At 38.3% G+C, this 18,800-nt stretch overlaps 1 protein-coding gene across 9 annotated transcripts in view; it reads right to left on the reverse strand.

Annotated features, from left to right (window-relative positions):
- Positions 1 to 18,800, reverse strand: part of LOC124553730 (zinc finger protein 555-like) — a 137,782-nt gene that overhangs the window by 36,117 nt on the left and 82,865 nt on the right. Inside the window, exon 6 of one of the 9 annotated variants that reach the window (XM_047127658.1) lies at positions 2,615 to 4,147. The exons of the other annotated variants lie outside the window; for them this stretch is intronic. Coding sequence (XP_046983614.1) covers positions 4,067 to 4,147 — 81 coding nt within the window. The 3' untranslated portion in view covers positions 2,615 to 4,066. Of the gene's footprint in view, positions 1 to 2,614; positions 4,148 to 18,800 lie in introns of those variants that run through there. 9 annotated transcript variants of the gene reach the window in all.

Here is an 18,800-nt window from a genome sequence, read left to right on the forward strand (position 1 = left end):
AAATTAGCCATGGCTGACCATAGTATAAGTATAAAAACTGGCCTTACAAGAGATTATAAACATAATGGACATATTTAGATGATCTTTCTCTTTCTCGGACTGCATAACTGAAGGTACCATTGTAATTAAGGCCCAAGATGCTCTAATAAACCAAATGGCATGGAGATTGGGGGCAACAGTTTGCAGCCTGCAGTCGCCATCCCCAGCACAAGTGGCTGTGCAGACGGCAATGCATGACTGGTGCCAGGGTAACAGTCAACATATATAAGACGTCAACCTGAGCAGAGCACTATCATCTGGAAACACTTTAACATAGAATGTCTGCAGAAACATCATGGAGAACTTCCAATTTGGTCCAGGTGGACACTCAAGAATTCTACAAATAAGAAATATGCTGGGAAAACATCACATTGCACACATTTTAATGTCATCTAATGTCTATCTAAAAAAAGTAAAAAACAGACAATGCTTATCAGTGTGGTTTTATGTGACTAAGAATGTTCTTACAACAAAAGTTGTTGGTTATATACACATTAGCTAGAAGGAGAAGAATTATTTCATTTTACATTCAGTATCAACAATGTATTCAATGTAGGAACACTGTTAAATTTAAGTTCATTAGTTACATATTGCAAAGATCATTAGAACAATTCTTTTATTGATATGTGGAGCAATTCAGTTTACAGGATATGTATACCCAATTTGTGTAAACATTAATTAACACATTATTTTTGTCCTACTCATGCAGTTACACTTAAAACAAGTTCATTAATTTTTTTACAGGCTACTAGTTTTAAATAGATTTAGATACAGAAAAAGTTGCAAGGGAGAGATGATTTTAAGTTAAAATTAAAATTTGCTTTGTTATCTTCTCAGGCATTTTATGTTACAATGCGAATGATCAAATATTTTTGTCGGTGGATTTTAAACTCCCTCTGAGTTACTGGTACCTTTAATAATGAATAATAAGTCTTTTTTCCTCCAGTGTTGTAGGTATGGACCTCTCAGTTCCTCTCAAATTCTTATCAATTTTTATGACAAATTTCATTCAGGGCAACTATATGTACTGTGACTGAGCAGTTAAAATGCATAGTTCCTTGAAGTGGGTGACCACATATTATTCTTACTGCTTGTTTTTGTGCAATCAATACTTTCTAATGGGTGAGTCACCATAGAAGATTATTTCATAAAACATTACTGTGTGAAAATAGGCAAAATATGTTAGGATGTTAATTCGTTTGTTTCCAAGTAGCTAGAGAGCAAAAGCAGCTGAATTTAATTGTTCATGAAGCTCAGTAACATGCTTTTTCCAGTTCGAAGTTTCATAAATATGTACACTCAAAAATTTGGAACATTTGACCCTATTAACTGATTACTACTCATGAGTGACATCAATTGTTGGTATAACATAATTAGTTTTACGGAGTTAAATACAGAGATTTTTTCAAATTTTAAAGTGTCCATTTTCTGAGAACCATTTAATAATTCTAATAATTCTTTGGAAAACAACATTTGTGGGAGTTGTAACACTAGTATCATCTACAAAAAGTATAAATTCTGCTTGTTGAATGTTAGGTGGAAGGTCATTCACCTACACACTGACAGAAAAAAAAGTCTCAGCATCACAAAGGAATTGTGCAAGAAACAAAAGTAGGTCGGCATATTGCAACATCTGAAAGATGATGTCTATTCAAACTGTGCGCCAATCGCATAAGAGTGTCAATGGCAGGATGCAAATCAATTCTGCTTCAAATACATGCTATAACAGCATGCTTGCGTGTTAGTTACCTCTGAGACTGGGCATGGTGAGCTGATAATAGTCAAGAATGCACTAAGGTGACGAAGATGTTATTATCAACAACTCATTGAGTTTGAACAAGATGTTTACTAGGGCTATGAGAAGCTGGATGTTCCTTCTGTGATACTGCAGAAAGTCTTGAGAGAAATGTAGCCACTGTACATGACTCCTGCGATGGTTGTCACAAGAATGTATGGTCTCAAGAAAACCGGGCTCCAGACACACACATGGCAGTACCGAGAGGGAAGGCCACAGTGTTTGGTACATGGCTCTGGTACATCGTACTGCATCTGCAGCAGTAATTTGAGCAGCAGTTGGCACCACAGTGAAAAAGTGAACTGTTACAAATTGGCTACTTCAAGGAAAGCTCCGAGCCAGAGTCCCATAGTGTCCATTCCACTGACCCCAACCACCGCCATTTATGACATCAGTGGTGACAAGCAACAGCTCCCTGCAGGGCAGGTTGGAGGTCGGTCATATTTTCTAATGAAAGCCTTGGTGCCAGTAATGTCTACGTTTTTGTTAGGGGGAGGCCAGTTGCGAGCCCAAAACCAACCTTACTGGGGCTACATTTGGACTTTTGATCCGGGATGCAGTTTTGTATGACAGCAGGAGCACTCTCGTGGTTAACCCATGCATAGAGGCATCTGTTTGTGGTGAAAATTTTTGCCCGATTTCATCATTTTTAAAAAGTTATTTCGGTATTTTTTCGCTAGTTTTTTTCCATTTTGTCAAAAATTTCGCAAATTTTATTTCCACTTTTCAGCAGTAAAAGGTACAGGAAATACATTTATGGCACATTTGCAGTGAAAAATCTTTTATTTTACATAAATTGAAAAAGCATAAAAATTATAAATCTTATTAAAACACAAATACCAAATCATGAAAGTTTGGAAAACATTTATCCTGTCCTAGTGTACGTACACAACACTCAAGTCAGTCTGAGAAAGACAAGGATACCATGACTTCCATATTACCGGGAGTCAGAGCTGTTCTCCTGTCAGACATTATATTGCAATATCTAGAAAATGATCTCTCACTATCAACATTACTGACTGGGATCTACAAAGCCTTCACTGCAGCTTCCACAAAAAGTCCGTACTCTGCTTTCAGGGAAAGAAGAATACCAATCACATCAACATCTTTACCTTCTCGACAAGAACTGGCTACTAAACCCCTAAACAATGTGTATGGTACAAGAAATTCTGACGTTGGAAGTTCTTGTAGAATGGGAATTTTCTTTATCAGCTGAGAGATTTCAGCACTGTCTAAATTGCCTTTTATTATGTTTCTCAGATCAAACAATTTACCTGTAGAAGAAATGATAATTTTTCCTGTATCACACTTCATCAAGTGGTTCAGTTTTGTAAGACTTGCTCTACATACAGACTGGAAGGGTGATGTTAACTGTAATTGCATATGCTCTGGCAGTTTAAGAAGTTTTTCCGAGGTTGTCTCGGAATAAAAAAGCATCCTCTAGTAACTTAAAGCTCTTTGCAAGGTCATCAAGCTTAGACTGCAGAAGATGAATGAACGGCATCTTGGAGCCCTCTAATATCAGCAGCAAATTGCAACATTTTGAGCAGTGCTCAACAAGAAAAATTGCTAGGCATTGATTTTTTTTTGCTTCAGCAGAAGTCAAAGCTTTAAAATAATTGACAGCTACACTCTCATCTTCAACAGTTTCAACAAATTCTACTATATCACAGGGATATTCTCCAAAGTACTCGACACTTTCAAACCAAGAGTTCCACCTGGTGATGACAGGAATAGGGAAAAGTTTAGCTTTTGTGTGTACACCTACATATTTCTGAGCTAAGAACTGAATGTATGCATACTTTCTCTTTTGGGTATTAAGGAAGATGTGTTTTGTCTGCAAAACACAATGGTTCAAATCACAAAGTTCCACAGCCCACACATTGCCAACCAAATTTAATTTATGAGCCCAGCATTGTGTGTGTACTAACCCTTCTGAAACTAAAACCCTAACTGCTTTTATAGACTTGCCCATATAACGTGCTGAATCTGAAGTTATAGAAACTACATTTATGTACTGAATTTCAAGTTTCTGTATTACACTCATAATTGCTTGTGCACATTCTGTAGTATTTGCATTTTCAATAACTTTCACTCCCCCGACAAATAATTTCTGAACTACACCATCGCCACAACTAAGTACTTTTATCAGAACCACGAACACACACTGCCCTTTTCTGTCTGTCGGTTCATCACAAAGAATTTAAACTCTTTCGTCTTTCACGGCTCCTTTTAATCTTTCCTCCTCTTCTTTGATGATTCGAGGTATGTAACCTTCCCGTAGTCTTCCAGCTGAGGGTAAGTCTCCAGCACCTTAAAAATGTCAATAGAACTGCTATTAGATTACTATGTATTGAATTAAATTACCACATTACCCAATTATAAGACTTTCTTAAGAGAGTGCTCAAGGAAAAATTATTTTTAATATAGGCCTATTCTGACCAACAAAAATTACTGGCTATCGAGATTACCTAATCTTTGCTGAGATTAGCATACGGTAAATTAATTATTACACAAACCTGGTATGGATTTGTTCATCCATTCTCTCAGCTTCGGACGATCAACTTTTTCCATCGGAATGTTAGCCTCAATGAAAGCTCGAGTAGTCGATAAAATGAATCATTTTTTATCATTTTTCACTTGTTTTGTCGCTGCGGTGACTTCCGTGAGCGTAGCTTCTCTTTTTATACCAGTAGTTGTTAGCGCCTTCTCCTTGTTCTTCTTATGGTAAGAACTGTTATTAATGTGTTTCAGGCACGTGTCCTTCCTCTGCCACTCAATATGCACATTGCAGTATTTGCACACAAGTATCATCCTACTTTTGTCATAAACATAAAATCCTTCTGTCGAAAATTCCTTTTCTCGGTCAAAAACTGTCACTACCATATTAATTATCTGTAGCACGAAAACAAAACACAAAATACCACACTCAATGCACCGGCGATCCACAAAGATTTCCAACACGCAATACTGAATACACCACCAGAACACTGCAGAATGCCTTTGGAATACTTGATATATTATATATATAGAAATGGTGTACAATCGATATCCAGAATGTATTACCATAACTCCAATCGAATTTCCGCAGTTAAGTTCAAATGACGAGATTTTGCAAAGTTTCGTCAATTATTTCGCAATTTGGCTTAAAAGTGCATAGTTTCGCATTTTCAGCAAAATGAGTAAAATGTCATGAAAATTTCGCAATTTCGCACTTTGTGAAAAACTAGTGCCTCTACCCATGCACCCTGACCCCAAATTTGTATGTCAATCAGGTGATTCAACCTGCTGTGCAGCGTTCATGAACAGCATTCCAGGATGTGTTTTCCAACAGCACAGTGCTAGCTCACATAGCACCGTTGTAACCCACCATGCTCTACAGAGTATCCACATGTTGCCTTGGCCTGCTTGATCACCAGATCTCTCTCCAATTGTCAATAAAATTCTTCTGGGTTTGAGGCAGCATTGTCAAATATAAAATTCCGATGTTTTGGTGACTGTTGCAAGGCGCCTTCCTCAGGGTGTGTTGCTGCCCTTCAGGCTGAGTTAGACAAGGCCAGGGGAGATCTTGACAGGTTAAGGAGGGAGAAGGGTAAAGAGAGGTGGGAAGTGGCAACAGGCAACAGGAGGAACAGGCCTAGAACTTTGTCTGACAGCTTTATGGTGAATGTGGAAAATAGATTTGACCTGTTGCTTCAGTTAGAAGCTGGTGAGCCTCAAGCAGTTACAGGTGTAGACAGGGCACAACAAACTTTCAGCAGCAAATTGAAAAGTAAGAATGTAGGGAAATCAGTAAAGAGAAAGAAAGTGTTGTTGTTAGGTAGTTCCCATGGAAGAGGTGTTGGCCAACTCTTGCAGGATGAACTAGGATCAGAATACCAGGTCACCAATTTTTTTAAACCTAGTGCTGGTCTGGAGCAGGTGACAGAGGATTTAGGATCACTTTGCAAAGATTTCACTAAGGAAGACACCGTGGTTATAGTGGGTGGGGCAGGTAACAGTATTGACAGAGATCCTGGGTACAGCATAGAGTGTGACCTGGCGAAGATTGCATCAGCATCGAGGCATACCAGTGTTGAGTTTGTATCTGTTCTTGGGCGCCATGACCGACCTCATTTGAACTCTTCTGTCAAGAGAGTTAATTTGGAGCTGGAACGGCTGCTCATGTCGGGTGCGGGGTCACACATTGGTGTGGTTCATGTTGATTCTGTCAGTAGGTGGGATTATACTAGGCATGGCCTTCACCTCAACAGGAAGGGGAAGGGTAAATTGGCTGGGGAAATAGCAGGAAAGTTAAAGGGGGGAGGCACTGTCATGAGTGGTAAAATACCAGTGGTTATAGGATTCAGAAAAGACCCTTTTTTAGGGTAGGGAGGACAGAAAGAAAACAAATTTTAAGAGAGGTTAGAACTGAGACAAACCTTCAGTTTGAGAAAGAAATCAAAAAACATAATTCCAGCTTATTACATCAACATAAACAGCCATTGGTTAAGAATTTTCAACTGTCAGCAGATATTTTAACTCCATCCAATCTTAAGTCAGTCAATGTGAAATGTCAGCTATCTTTATTGCATCAAAATATTCGAGGACTGAGAAATAAAATTAATGAATTAACTATCTGCATAGATGAATTAGAGTCTTCAAACCCAGCTGACATAATCTGCCTCTCTGAACATCATGTGACCACTGGTATAGAACTTTTAAGTGTTACAGGGTTTAGGTTAGCATCTCACTATTGTAGATCAGAAATGGAGAAAGGAGGAGTTGCCACATTCATCAGGAACTGTCATAAATTTAAGAACATAGACATTCATAAATTTTGCCTAGAACAGCATATGGAAGCATGTGCAACAGAATTAGATTTTCACAAAAAATCTTTCATAATATTAAGTGTATATCGAGCACCTGCAGGTAACTTTAATCTGTTTGTAAACCACCTTGAAGCTGTACTGGCCCATTTAACAACCAAAAACAAAGAAATAGTGGTTGCTGGTGATTTCAATGTAGATTTCCTTAAAGACTCTCCCAATAAGAACCTATTTGAGTTAGTAACACTATCATTCAACTTAATTCCCACAGTAAAGTTCCCCACTAGGATAACCACTTGCTCACAAACAGCCATTGATAATATCTTTATAGAAAAGTCAAATGAACAAAATTATATTACAAAACCAATAGTCAATGGCCTCTCAGACCATGACATGCAGTTCCTTCTGTTAAATGTTAATACTGAACAGGATATAAAATCTGTTAAATCTGAGCTCAAGAGGGTAATCAGTAAGCCAAAAATTGATTATTTTAGGACACTCCTCAGAGACATTCACTGGACTGATGTTTACAGTGCTCATGGCATGAATGAAAAATATAACATTTTTGCTAATAAAGTGCTTACCTTATTTGAACACTGCTTTCCCCCAAAACTTACCAAGGTTAGAGCAAAGTCTACAAAGAAGCCATGGATTACTCGAGGAATAGGGGTATCTTGTAAAACAAAAAGAAAACTGTATCTGTCAATCCGAAACATTTCCAATGTTGATGCTATAGCACATTATAAGAAATACTGCAAAATATTAAAGACTGTAATACGGATGTCAAAGCAAATATATTACAAGGAAAAGATAGTCATATCAGATAACAAAATAAAGACAATATGGGATATAGTGAAGGAGGAGACCGGTAGAACCAGACATGAAGAGGAACAAATAGCATTAAGAGTAAATGATGCATTGGTGACAGATGTGTATAGTGTTGCAGAACTTTTTAACAAACATTTTATAACTGTTACTGAAAAGATGGGGTTGTCAGGTTCGGTAGATGCTGCTATGGATTACCTTAGACCAGACATTTCAAGTAACTTCCATAATATGAATTTGACCCTCACTACCCCAACAGAAATAATGTCCATCATAAAATCTTTAAAATCAAAAACATCTAGTGGGTATGATGAAATATCAACAAAGTTAATTAAAGAATGTGATTCTGAGCTAAGTAACATATTAAGCTATCTGTGTAACCAGTCGTTTATCAGTGGAATATTTCCCGAATGGCTGAAATATGCTGAAGTTAAGCCACTGTTTAAGAAGGGAGATAAAGAAATAGCATCAAATTCCCGTCCAATTTCACTGTTGCCAGCATTCTCAAAAATTTTCGAAAAAGTAATGTACAGTCGTCTTTATAACCATCTTATCTCAAATAACATACTGTCAAAGTCACAGTTTGGATTTCTAAAAGGTTCTGATATTGAGAAGGCTATCTACACTTACAGTGAAAATGTACTTAATTCATTAGACAAAAAATTGCAGGCAACTGGTATATTTTGTGATCTGTCAAAGGCATTTGACTGTGTAAATCACAATATCCTTTTAAGTAAACTAGAATATTATAGTGTAACAGGAAATGCTGCAAAATGGTTCAAATCTTATATCTCTGGCAGGAAACAAAGGGTGTTATTAGGAAAGAGACATGTATCAAGCTATCAGGCATCATCCAACTGGGAACTAATTACATGTGGGGTCCCACAAGGTTCCATTTTGGGGCCCTTACTTTTTCTTGTGTATATCAATGACCTTTCATCAGTAACATTACCAGATGCCAAGTTTGTTTTGTTTGCTGATGATACAAACATTGCAATAAATAGCAAATCAAGTGTAGTCTTAGAAAGATCAGCCAATAAAATATTTGTAGACATTAATCACTGGTTCCTAGCCAATTCTTTGTCACTAAACTTTGAAAAAACACACTACATGCAGTTCAGAACTTGTAAGGGGTGTCCCAAGAGTATATGTCTAACATATGATGACAAGAAGATAGAAGAAGTGGACGGTGTTAAATTCTTGGGATTACAGCTTGATAATAAATTCAACTGGGAGGAGCACACCACAGAACTGCTGAAGCGTCTTAACAAATCTCTGTTTGCAATGCGAATTTTGTCAGACATAGGGGATAAAAAAATGAAAAAGCTGGCATACTATGCTTACTTTCATTCCATAATGTCATATGGGATTATTTTCTGGGGTAATTCATCAAGCCAAGCTAAAGTTTTCCGGGCACAAAAACGTGCAGTAAGAATTATATGTGGTGTGAACTCAAGAACATCCTGCAGAAGCCTGTTTAGGGAACTAGGGATACTAACTACAGCTTCCCAATATATTTATTCCTTAATGAAATTTGTCATTAAAAATATATCACTTTTTCAAACCAACAGCTCAATTCATGGAATCAATACTAGAAATAAGAATAATCTTCACAAGGATTTAAAGTCACTTAGTCTTGTACAAAAAGGTGTGCATTATTCAGGAACACACATTTTCAATAACTTGCCAGCAGCCATAAAAAGCTTAACAACCAATGAAATTCAGTTTAAGAGAAGCCTAAAGGATTTATTGGTGGCCAACTCCTTCTACTCCATTGATGAATTTCTGAGGAAAACCAACTGATTTGTATATAAGTACAACATAACTTCTGCACAATTTCAGTGCAGTAATGTGTTCACTGAAAATTTGTGTGTGTGTGTGTGTGTGTGTGTGTGTAAGTATAATCTAACTTCTGCACCATTTCAGTGCAGTATTGTGTTCATTGTAAATAAGTATTACAGTAGTTGTATTACATGTTTCTTACCTTATAAATAAATATAAAACTTTTTTATTTTAAATTCAGTGCAATAGTATTTGTAAAATGACTCTTAGTGTTCATTAAAAAATGACGATCATTCCACTTGGGACCTGTGGAATGGTACATTAGCTTATTTGTTTTAGTTTAAATATTTGTCATGTATTGTTGTTTTTCTGACATGTTCCACATCCTGGAGGACCTCCTCACTACGGATCAATTGGAATGAAAGTAAATCTAATCTAATCTAATCTAAGCTAATTGCTGAAGAAGGTGCCTTGCAACAGTCGCCAAAATGTCGGAATTTTATAGCTGACAATGCGGCATCAAACCCAGAAGAATTTTATTGACTGTGACAATGGCCACAGAAGCCTACATTTGCATCTCTCCAGTTGATTACATAGTGGACATCATCGGACGACAACTCCAGCACAATCCACAAAGAGCATTAAATGTCCCTGTATTGATTGACTAACTGCAACAGAAATAAATGGAACTCCATCCCACAAACTGATATTTGGCACCTGTACAACAAAATGCATGCAAGTTTGCATGCTTTCATTCATCATTCTGGCAGTTATACCGATTATTAACGTACCAGCATATAACATTTGCAACAGCTATCTTGCACTTATTGTGATCTTGCATGACAACTCAATTTGTTACCTAGACAAATGTATTGCTGAAATTTCATTACTCTACACCAATTGTTTTTTGGTGTTGCGATTTTTTTCCGTCACTATACGAGGTATAGGAGTGGGCCAAAAACTAAACCTTGTGGGCCCCACTTTATAATTTCTCTCCAGTAACTAAAATTTTCTATCCTTTCAACATTATTTCAATCCATCAGCCCAACATTTTGCATTCTGTTTTTTCAAGTATGATTCCTACCGCCTGCATGTAAAGCCATCACATCCAAAAAAGTTGAGTTTTTATAAGGGAATGACATGTTCTACACAATCAAACACCTTGGAAACATCACAAAAATACAAACTGCTGATGTTTTATTAGTTAGGGCTGTACAATTCTATGAGTGAATTAGAGGGGCTGGCCAGTACTTACCTCAGCTCAGTACAGCCGATAGATACACATAAAACAGAACTGAAAATTTACATTCCTAGCTTTCGGAACTTTGTTCCTTCATCAGGGAGGAGAGAGGGGAAAAAAGGGAAGAAGGGAAAGTGGATTCAGTTACTCACAACCCAGGTTATGAAGCAACAGGGAAAGGTAAACAGGGAGTGTAGCAAGGATGGAGGCATGGTTGTCAGAGGGAAGCCAAAGATATTCTACTGTAGGTACTGTGCCAGCTTCAAACAAAAGAGGATGAATACAGAAGTAAAGAGGTATATAGTATAAAGATAAACACAACTATGTAGGATGAAAAGATGCATGAATGGCTAAAGAGGAAAGGGAAAGAGGAGAAGACTGAAGAGTGAATGGGAGTGAGGTTGTTTAACGTAGGTTCAGTCCAGGGGGATGGCGGGATGAAAGGATGTGTTGGAGTGCAAGTTCCCATCTCCGCAGTTCAGAGGGACTGGTGTGGGGTGGGAGAAGCCAAATGGCACATACGGTGTAGCAGGTTCCTAGGTCCCTAGAATTATGCTGGAGGGCATGCTCCGCTACTGGGTATTGCGCATCTCCTAGGCGGACAGTTTGTCTGTGTCCGTTCATGCGCTCAGCCAGTTTAGTTGTTGTCATGCCGATGTAAAAGGCTGTGCAGTGCAGGCATGTCAGTTGATAAATGACATGTGTAGTTTCACACGTAGCCCTGCCTTGAATTGTGTATGTTTTACCAGTAGCGGGGCTGGAGTAGGTGGTTGTGGGGGGATGCATGGGGCAGGTTTTGCAGCAGGGTCGGTTACAGGGGTAGGAACCGCTGGGTAGAGAAGGTAGTCTGGGAATATTGTAGGGTTTAACAAGGATGTTACGGAGGTTAGGGGGGGGGGGGGGGCGACGAAACGCAACTCTGGGTGGTGTGGGGAGAATTTTGTCAAGGGATGATCTCATTTCAGGGGTTGACTTGAGAAAGTCATATCCCTGGCGGAGTAATTTGTTGATGTCTTCGAGGCCAGGATAATATTGGGTCACAAGGGGGATGCTTCTGTGTGGTCTGGGGGTAGGAACATTGTTGTTGGACGGAGAGGAATGTATTGAAGCAATAAAACATAAACAATAGACTAACACCAAAATAAAACTTTAGTTGCAAAGAAAACACACCATTTGCAACATCTAAACACAATGCACACACAAGCATCTGCCGACAGTAAAACGTATCAAAGACTATGCAGTACTGCTTTTAATGTCTTTCTTGTGGGCCTTGGTTCAGTGAGTGTGATGTCACACTTGTTTACATTTGTCACAGGTTGTGGGAAAATATTGCGAATGGTGGTTTGAGAAGTGTTACTTTCAAAGTAAATTTTCTTTTATGTAAGATGAATTATGTTATGTTTGAGAATGTGTGATGAATTCCTTAACTTGCAGAGTGCTAGACTCTCATGCAAAAACTTAACACTGATGATGAGCCACTTAGAAAAATTTTGAAGCCAGAAGACCAGCCATTTATGCCATTATTTAAAATTTTACTGCCACATTTGAGCTTTATGTCCTACAGGGTAATACACACTAAAAAGTTCAAGGTTAGTTTTGTATATTTATTTTAGTTCTTTCATCCTATACCACCTCTTTCACTGAAATTAATAGAATTATAAATATTATAAAAAGCAAAAGCTCATGTGGTGCTGAGGGAATTTCAAAAATAATTCTGAAAAGTTGCTTCAACTTGATAAACAGTGTCTTGAGTAATATATGTAAGGCATTACTGACATGGAGAACTCTTCTAGACTAGTTAAAATTTGTAACTGTTAAGATGACAAGAAAGATTTAAAAAATTATCAAAATGATTAATGGAAAATCTCATATAAGATGTGATTTGTTTGTAGGTCTGGCCTTCAAAAGGGAAGTAATTACTTCACTTTTGAAGGCCAGACCTACAAACAAATCAGGGGAACGGCCATGGGAACCAGGATGGCCCCCTCCTATGCCAACCTCTTCATGGGCCACATGGAGGAGGCTTTCCTGAAGACCCAACAGCTGCTTCCCCTGGCCTGGTATAGGTTTATAGATGACATCTTTGTGGTCTGGACTCATGGTGAAGAAACACTCCTTAATTTCCTCCATAACCTCAACTCCTTTTCGAATCTGAATTTCACTTGGTCCTTCTCCAAAACCCAAGCCACCTTCCTGGATGTTGACCTTCATCTTGTTGAAGCTCACATCCACACCTCTGTCCATATCAAACCCACAAACAAACAACAGTACCTTCACTTTGATAGCTGCCATCCTTTCCACATCAAACGCTCCCTTCCCTACAGCCTAGGTATTCGTGGCAAACGTATCTGCTCCAGTGACGAATCCCTCAACAATTAAACCAATAACCTGACCAGTGCTCTCCTCTCCCGCAACTATCCTGCAGACCTTGTCCACAAACAGATTTCCCGAGCAATACATTCCTCCCCGTCCAACAACAATGTTCCTACCCCCAGACCACACAGAAGTATCCCCCTTGTCACCCAATATTATCCTGGCCTCGAAAACATCAACAAATTACTCCGCCAGGGATATGACTTTCTCAAGTCAACCCCTGAAATGAGATCATCCCTTGACAAAATTCTCCCCACACCACCCAGAGTTGCGTTTCGTCGCCCCCCCCCCCCCTAACCTCCGTAACATCCTTGTTAAACCCTACAATATTCCCAGACTACCTTCTCTACCCAGCGGTTCCTACCCCTGTAACTGACCCCGCTGCAAAACCTGCCCCATGCATCCCCCCACAACCACCTACTCCAGCCCCGCTACTGGTAAAACATACACAATTCAAGGCAGGGCTACGTGTGAAACTACGCATGTCATTTATCAACTGACACGCCTGCACTGCACAGCCTTTTACATCGGCATGACAACAACTAAACTGGCTGAGCGCATGAACGGACACAGACAAACTGTCCGCCTAGGAGATGCGCAATACCCAGTAGCGGAGCATGCCCTCCAGCACAATTCTAGGGACCTAGGAACCTGCTACACCGTATGTGCCATTTGGCTTCTCCCACCCAACACCAGTCCCTCTGAACTGCGGAGATGGGAACTTGCACTCCAACACATCCTTTCATCCCGCCATCCCCCTGGACTGAACCTACGTTAAACAACCTCACTCCCATTCACTCTTCAGTCTTCTCCTCTTTCCCTTTCCTCTTTAGCCATTCATGCATCTTTTCATCCTACACAGTTGTGTTTATCTTTATACTATATACCTCTTTACTTCTGTATGCATCCTCTTTGGTTTGAAGCTGGCACAGTACCTACAGTAGAATATCTTTGGCTTACCTCTGACAACCATGCCTCCATCCTTGCTACCCTCCCTGTTTACCTTTCCCTGTTGCTTCATAACCTGGGTTGTGAGTAACTGAATCCACTTTCCCTTCTTCCCTTTTTTCCCCTCTCTCCTCCCTGATGAAGGAACAAAGTTCCGAAAGCTAGGAATGTAAATTTTCAGTTCTGTTTTATGTGTATCTATCGGCTGTACTGAGCTGAGGTAAGTACTGGCCAGCCCCTCTATCTCTTTGTTAGTATTTGTTTCACATCTTATATGAGATTTTCCATTAATCATTTTGATAATTTTTTAAATCTTTCTTGTCATCTTAACAGTTACAAATTTTAACTAGTCTAGAAGAGTTCTCCATGTCAGTAATGCCTTACATATATTACTCAAGACACTGTTTATCAAGTTGAAGCAACTTTTCAGAATTATTTTTGAAATTCCCTCAGCACCACATGAGCTTTTGCTTTTTATAATATTTATAATTCTATTAATTTCAGTGAAAGAGGTGGTATAGGATGAAAGAACTAAAATAAATATACAAAACTAACCTTGAACTTTTTAGTGTGTATTACCCTGTAGGACATAAAGCTCAAATGTGGCAGTAAAATTTTAAATAATGGCATAAATGGCTTGTCTTCTGGCTTCAAAATTTTTCTAAGTGGCTCATTATCAGTGTTAAGTTTTTGCATGAGAGTCTAGCACTCTGCAAGTTAAGGAATTCATCACACATTCTCAAACATAACATAATTCATCTTACATAAAAGAAAATTTACTTTGAAAGTAACACTTCTCAAACCACCATTCGCAATATTTTCCCACAACCTGTGACAAATGTAAACAGGTGTGACATCACACTCACTGAACCAAGGCCCACAAGAAAGACATTAAAAGCAGTACTGCATAGTCTTTGATACGTTTTACTGTCGGCAGATGCTTGTGTGTGCATTGTGTTTTGATGTTGCAAATGGTGTTTTTTCTTTGCAACTAAAGTTTTACTTTGGTGTTAGTCTATTGTTTATGTTTTATTGCTGCAATATTATTCTGGTGCAAAGTTACAAAAATTTAACTAAAAACAAACAATGAAAAATTCCCACAATTCTAAAAGATTTCCAAATTTTTACCCGATTTCCTGGTTGTCTTGGGGTGCAAACACAATGTTATCAATCAGTGCCCTACTATCTTGCTCTACAGAAATTAGAAAACTGAGTACTGAAATTAGGTTGAAATGCCAGATAATGATTCTAATTCGTTTTTCTGTTCATATCTTTTTAAGAAATCTACATGGATGTCCCCACAAACTACTGTTTCTTTTTGTCTGACAGGCTCAGTAATGCATTTAGAGTTCTCAAAAATAGCTGAAAGTTTCCAAGTGGAGATATGTAAACCATTACTGTTATCAGTGAAATATTCTGCAGTAACAACTCACAAGCTCACTCTTCTAGTTTCTCATTAACACAAAAACTATTTGTTTCAATATTTTTGACTTTGCGCGCAATTTCTACATATGTTGCAATTCCTCCTTTTCCCCTGCTAACTCTACATGAAAATGAAGACAGTCTTTGATCTCTGATATTTAATTTCTCCACCCTTGCAATTATGCGGTATTCAGAGAGGCACAGAATATCTGTTGTTATGAGCCTGCAGTCTGTTCTGTTCTAATTTATTTCAGTTCTATCATACCAAACCCAAAAACTCCAGTAATGTAAGGGATTTTGTCATATAACTTTACTTTTCCCTTCCACTCACATGCAGGCCAGGATTTTTGTATCATCTTCTCCCAATTGCAGCACCAAGCACAATGCAAATATGACTTAATTTTAATCAAAAGGAATCAGTTGAGCTCCTTATTAACAGCCACAAGAGTGCGTTGTTGTTTCACCTATTTCCTCTAAGTCACCTTTAATGCCATGTTCCAAGCTGTTAAACAGGCTGTTTCCCATTACTCCTACTGTATGTACCTGAATCTCCACATCAAAATCTCTGTCCAAGGCCTATCACCTGGCTAAGCTTGGCACTAGGTTTCCTTGTGGTTGTGTCCTGGCATTCTACACTTAGTTTTACCTGTAGTATTCTGTCTACACTTGCCATATGATTACTACCTTGCTGAAAGACTCTTTTCCTTCTACATGACTTTTCTACCAACACAGCCTTAAAGTTATTCCTGTGAGTCTACTGCACTCTACTGTGCTCAAAACTGGTTGACACTCTTCTACTTCAGGTAACAAGTCAAACTAATTGCTAACCTAAATACGAGATGTGATATATGAGGTTTTCTTCCTTTCCCTATTATTTTTCCACCTTCTCCTAGCTCCTACTGTCTCTTTTCCCTTGAACACACCTAATTCAAAATATGCCATTTCTAATTCTGACAGAATGGCACAAATCTTCCCTCACACATTCCACGAGTTTCTTGTCTCGAATACATAATCTACAATTCCATGGAAGAGTCTCACTGGTACTTGACTGGCTTCCCCTCTACATTCACCCCATTTGACCATGAGCCCACAGTCCTGACATGTTTCTCTCTTACTAATTAACCTATGAAAACATCCACATTTGTCTCACACCACTACTTTAACAGTTAACTAAAAAGCACAACACAATATGAACTGTAATATCATTATAATTAGTAAAATCTTGTCTTTTGATGAGTTGTGCAGATAAGGTGTAGGTGGCTCATGGTCATAAACACAAGAATGTAAACACACAGGTGTTTGCTGAACCTAAGTTTTAGGTGGCAGTGCGCACAAAGTGAATGAAAACTGGAAAGCATGATATTTTCCAACAAGGACCTTGAACTGATACGACCAGGAAATTATGTAAGGTAAACATACTGGCTATATTAAACTTTTGCAACTGGAGAGGACCCCCGTGAAAAACGAGTTAATTTTGTGGCAACATTTGCCAGAAGATGCAGAAGAGAAATAACAGACAAACCGTTGAAAGATGCAAATATCAATTTCCACACAAAATGGTAATATCTGTTAATTAAATACCATGTTTAGATTCTAAGTTACAAACTTTGCTCAATGTGACTACCATCTGAGCTGGTACGCACTTTGAAATTTATAAGACTGCTATTTCACAATTGTTCGCAGCACCTTTTTGAACTTTTTGAATGATAGACCATGGAATGGTCAGCTGTTGTGACACAGCTTGTGCACTGCCTGAAGCTCACACACTGTATACTGCTTTCTCAGCCATGGCAATGGTAACTTCAACAATGCACCATGGTGCAACTGGCCGATAGCCCGTCCCTGGCGCAATTCACGAATTGCTGGTTAATTTAAACTTCTGAATCATTATATTGAGGTTGAAGTTCTTCCATCCATGTTTTCTTACAAATAAATTGTTTCTGGAGGGGGTCCACATTAAGCAGAATACAATTACTTCTTTTCTTATACTACCCAGACCCATTTTGCTGGAGTTTCAGCTTTTATTTACTGTTGAATGCATACAAACTTGAGTTTTTAAATAAGTATTTACAAACTTGAAAGTCAAACAAGGTTTTGTACATATATACACCATTTGTTAGCATATGCTGTTGTTTTCCTCGCTCTTTTAGTTTTGCATTACATTTTTTTTTAATTTCACAGTTTTTCATCTACAACCATATAGAACTTAATGTAGAAAAGTTATTGATTTCAAAATTTTACGACTCAAGATTCTTATGGTTATGTCTAACATTAACTAACTCTATGTAGACCACTATGTCTTTGTGTCGGTGTTTGCAATACGTTTCACTTTTTCGGTTTCCCTTTTATCTTCAGTGTGAAAAACTGCCCGCTGTAACTTTCACTGTCACTGTGTACAAACTACAAAAACAAGATAGGCAGTGGAACAGCCGAATGTGATCTGGGCAGACATTTCTACTCTCTGGAAGGTGTATCTGTCATTTTTTATTTGTGTGTGTGTGTGTGTGTGTGTGTGTGTAGTTTTGTGTGAGGGAGAGTAGGGGTTATTGTTTTCTGATGTTTCTTTAAGGGCAGAGAACAGGGTTCTGTTGCAGAGATAATTTGTTATGACTTTTTGTGTTTGGCAGTTTTCTTCAATTATTAGTGTTCGTGAAAGGCCGTTGCTGTTTTTGACAATTTTCAAGTTGGTATTGATGTTTGTTTGGCTGTGATTCATGTCCATAAAGTGTTCGCCAAATTTCGAATGACAGCTGTTACTCTTTACGCTCTTCTGTGTTCTGTGTATCTGGTATTAAAGTTTCTACTTGTCTGTCCTACTTAAACTGATTTGCAGTCTTAGAATGTTGGTTGGTAAATACCATATGTGTTGTGTTTGTCTGTGCTTGTATTGGTTGCCCTTAGTTTTCTTTGTATCTAGTTATCTGTCCTGACAATTTTTAGCTGTTGATTTTTGAGTAGTTTGCCTATTCTTTGGGATGCTTTGTTGTTGTAAGTGAGAATGTTCTATGAGGTGTGACAATAAAGTAATGACACTGACTTTCTTTGCAAGATGTGGCAATCCTGCAGGCTTGTGTATGCACAATATCTTTGGCTTTGGTCTATAAGCTGCTTCTAGTCCAAGCGGCACGTCAATGGAACTAATCAGTCATGAGTTGTGCTGTAATAAGTTAACACATGTTTGTGTCTCTTGTCATGGAAAAGGAACTGCATAATATTGCACAACAGTATGCCATTTCTTTTTTCGTTAAATTGGGTGAAAACACAACGACAACTTATGGTAAGCTCCTGAAGACTTTTAGAGAGGAGGTTATGTCAAGAGCTCAAGTTTTTCGTTGGCACAAAATGTTTAGTGAAGGCAGAAAAAAATGTTGAAGATGAAGACCACAGTGGACGACCATAAACCTCACGAACAGAGGTCAACTTGGCCAGGGTGCGTGAACTCATACAATCTGATCGAAGATTATCCATGAAAATGATTGCAGAAGAACTGAACATCCATTGAGAAATGGTTCGTCTAGTAATAACTGAAGATCTTGGTATGAGAAAGATTTGTGCAAAAATTCTCCCC

The sequence above is a fragment of the Schistocerca americana genome, chromosome 11 (genome assembly GCF_021461395.2).
Source record: "Schistocerca americana isolate TAMUIC-IGC-003095 chromosome 11, iqSchAmer2.1, whole genome shotgun sequence".
NCBI lineage: Eukaryota > Metazoa > Arthropoda > Insecta > Orthoptera > Acrididae > Schistocerca > Schistocerca americana.